General features: G+C 37.1%; 1 protein-coding gene and 1 non-coding gene across 3 annotated transcripts; both read right to left on the reverse strand.

Annotated features, from left to right (window-relative positions):
* Positions 1–486: 486 nt before the first annotated feature.
* Positions 487–3,616, reverse strand: vma22 (vacuolar ATPase assembly factor VMA22). Of its 2 annotated transcripts, none has more exons than XM_020616685.1 (5): positions 3,311–3,615; positions 2,466–2,569; positions 2,268–2,374; positions 1,986–2,177; positions 487–1,334 (listed from the first exon to the last, which is right to left on the reverse strand). In XM_020616685.1, exons 1-5 carry the CDS (start codon positions 3,428–3,430, stop codon positions 1,195–1,197), a joined length of 663 nt encoding a protein of 220 aa, XP_020472341.1. In that variant the 5' UTR covers positions 3,431–3,615; the 3' UTR covers positions 487–1,194. The 2 variants fall into 2 exon arrangements, with proteins under 2 accessions (XP_020472341.1, XP_020472349.1); XM_020616693.1 differs by having other exon boundaries at positions 1,248–1,334; positions 2,095–2,177; positions 3,311–3,616.
* A 529-nt stretch (positions 3,617–4,145) lies between these two features.
* On the reverse strand, positions 4,146–4,217 carry trnae-uuc (transfer RNA glutamic acid (anticodon UUC)). Its single transcript has one exon. It is a non-coding gene; the product is annotated as a tRNA-Glu (tRNA).
* Between the last annotated feature and the right edge of the window lie 488 nt (positions 4,218–4,705).

Raw genomic sequence — 4,705 nt, forward strand, 5'->3', positions numbered from 1 at the left:
ACACACAATAAACGGGAGTTTCGTTTCCCATTTCGACAGTTCCCGGTAATGTTCGGCTGCCCCCAGTCAAGCTGTTTGGATCTGAGGGTGGTGGCGCTCAGTCAAATGTTTTCAATTATGCTTACGTCGCTGTAATGAGAGGAGGCTATTTTCTTCTGGTGTCGCCTACCACTTCCAATACGATTTCCAACTTAGACTTTGTGTGTTGGGAATAGAATAAATTATAGGCTACTTATGTCTGAATAGCTGTACTCAAAATTAAATAGGCCTTCTTGAAGTAGTTTTCTTTAAAGAAACATTGACATGGACAATTCAAAGACAATAAAAACCCATTTGGTACCACTGTAGTCTTTGTACTGTGGGAGGAGGAGGCACAGGGAGAACATGCGAGGTCGGCCGGGGCTCAAACCTGGTACCCTCTTGTTGTGAAGCAACAGTGCTAACCACTGCACACCATGCCGCCCATACTTTTATTAACAAAACACAAATTATTTACTGATGCTTTGCAAACCATGTATAAACCATTAACAAGAACCTTTGTGTTGTCAGGTTGTGAAAAACAACCCTTACTTACTAGCCATTATAAACTTGTCATTCAGAATTTTTAGAACCAAAGCCACAAAGGGCGTTACAGAAAAACAACAAAAATAAATAAAAAGAAACAAAATCCACAGATGGAAACAGTAAAAAGACACAAAATAAAATCTAAAATTTGCAGGATATAAAATAGTCTATCATTTAATTTGAAAATGACTGCAGAGGGCCTGGCCAAACTGTTTATTAATAACAATAATGAATGTTTTTTTATATAACCAAATAAAGAAGATAAATACCAAACAAAAGGATTTTTAATGACCTGGCAAACCCCTATTAGCCATCATTAACAGCTTATAACTGAACTATGAAGTATTTGTAAATAATTAATTAAAAATGTTAAAACTGGGTCTGTTATTAACTGATCCTGAGTGGTGCTCAAGTGCATCCATCTAAAGCAGAATACACAATCAGACAGAGATGCAAAATGTCACAATCAAACATATTCCAAATCAGAATCTATTACCATGACATCATGCAGTATGAACTGATACATCTGTGATGAGAGTCACTTCAGAAGGATCACTGTTGAGTTCACTGGACTGGAATCTACTGTCCAGTCTGTCACTCATTGTGGCCACAGGCTTTACTTTTGACTGTTTAGTCTGCCACCTTGTCCAGCTGAGCTCCCAAGGCTTTGTCCTGGAGGTTGTATTTGTCTTTCATGCCGTTCTTCAGCTCCTGCCTGGTGTTCAGAACTGAAGTCTGAAGAGTTGCAATCTCAGCAGACAGCTCTATTACTGTTACATTACAGACATAGGACAAAGAAAATGCTTTTTTTTAGTAGTGCACTCAGAACTTTGCCAGAAGTTTCATCTTGTAGAGACATTAAATTACATTTCCCCAAGTAAAACTACAACATTCTTATTGCATACATAATATGTCACATTATTTGGTGAACGGTGATAACTGAGAGCAGCAGGACAGTAAGAGCTTTCAAAATATTTCCCTACCTGTATGAAATTTTAATTATCTACCTGAACCCAATATGGCTCTGATAGCTCAACACACTACAGCTAAAGAAAATGCATGCAGATAGACAAAGCTCAATGAAATGAAAAAAACATATTTACCAATTTTGACAACACACTATATCCAGGACAGTAAACATGCTCCAAATACAGACTACAGCAACAAAAGAAACAAAAGAAAGCAAAAGCAAACACAGACATGTTGTCATATTGGCATTTACTTTGTTTATTGGTGTTTTGTGTATCTGCATGTTTTTTATGCTGTAGTGCATAATGAATTTAGATAATATGGGATGTAATGTCTACAACTGTTGAAACATGGCTGTTTTGGTACATTGTGGTGCCATGCAACTGGTGTGAAGAGAAACCACATCTATCCTTAGCTATTTCTTTATATACATATGAAATGTAACATCCTACCTTGCTTGAATGACAACTGTGCTTGTTTAAGAGAGTGCGGCACCAGAATCCCAAACCATTTCAGTGGATCTTGCTGAGGATTCAGGTCACTTTTTTTAAGTGGACTTACTTCAGGAACTTTCTCGCTACTTGCTTTGTCATTTGCCTCTTTTTCTGTGATGTGCTTTTTTGGTTTGTTTCTTTTCCTAACACCTGTGAAATCAAATATTTGATTTTTTTCATTTATCATGTTGGACGTAAACATCTAACATTTTAAACTTACGTCAACCTCAGTAGACTCACCAACTTCTTGAGGTCCAATATCCTCTATGGACCTCACATCTTTTCCAGACTCTTGACATCCTGTAACTTTTTCTGTGCAGAACTCCACCTCACCACTGTCCTGTGTTCTGGTAAATACAAATCCATATTAAGAAAAAGAAAGAAAGAAAAAACACCTCAATGTACCTCAGAGAATTATTTTCATGTCTAATTCCTCACCTAGCATGAATGCAGACCAGTGGCTCGATCTCACTTGCATACTGAAGTGCAGAGACTTGTTTGTTTCCCATGGAATATCGTGCCTTAGACAGGGAAAACCATCCCTGTAGGGAACACAAAATGCTTGCAACAACCTACTTTGCAAAGTGACTTGATTGATTATTTTATTTATCAATTAATCTGATGATTATTTTCATTGAAAAAACACCAAAATATTCTAGACCGAGAAAAGCATCAAACTGTTATCTGTTTTATCAAGTGTTTTGTGGTTTTGCTTGGGGAAAAAAAAAAGCTTAGAGAGTTAATCAATCAACAAAAATAGTTTCCTTTTTTCCCAGGTGTCTGATTAATTAATCGACTAATCATTGCTGGTCTAGTAGCGGCATGCATTTGAAAAGTTGCTTAACTGATGTAACAGGAAGATTTTTTTTTCTGTTTATAAAATATAATTGAGATTCAGGATGCAACCCTTTTTCCATTATAAATCTGAGAAGGATTTTTATAATTAATTGACTACAGCATATTTAATCATTTCCCAGAGGCCAACGATCTTATTTAAATCGCCTTTTTTTAACAAAAAAGTACAAAGCCCAAGGATACTTTCAGACGACTATAAAAATTCCTCATATTTGAAAAGTTGCAACCTGTGAATTTAGTCAAAATCAACAAATTGATGCAAAATATTGCCGTTTATGCTCCGTTTCAACAGGACTAAACCTTAATAAACACTTGTGTGCGCATATTTTATACATTCATAAACACAGAATTATAAACTGAAACAGATGACTGAGCTTCCATAAACTAAATTACAAATAAACTCTATATGTTGTTTTTTTTTTTACTACCTGCTCAATGAGAGAGTTGAGAGTGACTCGTTTCTCCTCCAATAACTCCAGTTGGTCCATGAACCGGAGCAATTTTTCATCTAGTAATAAAGAGGATTCGTCCAACTCTGACACACCCATGTCGACTCTTCGTAAATTACTAGATCAAGTACTTTAGGTTACAGTTTTTACCACCGTGGTTTCTACTATAAATCTGCCGTTCAACGTTAAATAAATTGCACAGAGCACCATCAAGAGTACAGGAATAAACCTTTAACACTTCCGTTTAACATCACGTGACACATTTCGTCACATGATCTATGTCACATGCTTATACAATACTCTATATACGTCAAGAATTTTAGATAATCATCTATCGAAAATATAGCTTTGAGGGTGCAATGTTAATTCAATTAAAGTAATTTTCAAGTATTGTCATGGTAACTAATATTAATAAAGCCGGCTGTATGTTTGTAAATAACCTACATGGCAAATATTCAGTTCGTCCTGCATGTTTATTATTGTCAGCAGTTTGTTTGAGTTATGTCTTGTAATGATTTCAAAAATATCTTCATATGCTTAACTCTGAGAGAAGAGTATATTCAACACTAAATTCAACACTAACTATAAAATGCAATTTTTGAAGAAATTATGGGGGATTGCTACCTGCTGAAAAAGCTTGAACCAGATTGTGTTGCTGCCTGCTTTAAAGGCTTAAGCTTAGTGGAATTACAGCGAAATGTGAAAATACCTATTAATTAAAGTGCATTGGAATACAGATGACAATACATTGGCATATACTCGTGTGAGGGACGTAAAAGACTGTATTTGCAAGAGCCAGTAAACAATAAAGTAGTTCCCATACCGGGAGTCGAACCCGGGCCGCCTGGGTGAAAACCAGGAATCCTAACCGCTAGACCATATGGGACTGACACCCGAACAACAATATCTGTACTTTTATAGGGCGTGTTTGGGTCTGTTAAAGTTAAGGCTGGAGGTACTTCTGTTGCGTAGATATGGTAAACATACGAGGAACCTGACTCCGATGTTGTGTTGAAATATCTTTCCCTGTCGAGATGTATTTTCCTTAACCTGAACCCTATTCAAACCACAACCACTGAGAGGGGGCGCTACATGAATGACCAGGCGGCAACATCCAAGGCTGAAAGTGCCAATACCTGCAGTTCCTCGAATGACCACTGGAGGCTAGCTCCACAAGGGAATCAATCCTCATGGACGCTCATGTTAAAATGCCCAACTTTACAGTAGAAATAGACATGTTTGCAGCCTGGTCTCTATAGCTAATTTCCCTTGACAGTTTTGACTGTAGTGCCATATTCACATAACTCATAACAAAAGTGTTTCAAGTTCGGTTTCAACCCGGAGTCTGTCGGCGACGGCCAGGCTTCACGACCG

Source organism: Monopterus albus, unplaced genomic scaffold, assembly GCF_001952655.1.
Source record: "Monopterus albus unplaced genomic scaffold, M_albus_1.0 scaffold6.1, whole genome shotgun sequence".
Classification (NCBI taxonomy): Eukaryota; Metazoa; Chordata; class Actinopteri; order Synbranchiformes; family Synbranchidae; genus Monopterus; species Monopterus albus.

What these genes read in the sequence shown, in the direction of transcription:
- vma22 (XM_020616685.1), bottom strand. Translation starts at nt 3,430, where the DNA reads ATGGGTGTGTCAGAGTTGGACGAATCCTCTTTATTACTAGATGAAAAA. An exon ending in TCAACTCTCTCATTGAGCAG is followed by an intron (nt 2,570 to 3,310) that starts GTAGTAAAAAAA and finishes TGTTCCCTACAG; the next exon opens with GGATGGTTTTCCCTGTCTAA. An exon ending in TATTGGACCTCAAGAAGTTG is followed by an intron (nt 2,178 to 2,267) that starts GTGAGTCTACTG and finishes TTGATTTCACAG; the next exon opens with GTGTTAGGAAAAGAAACAAA.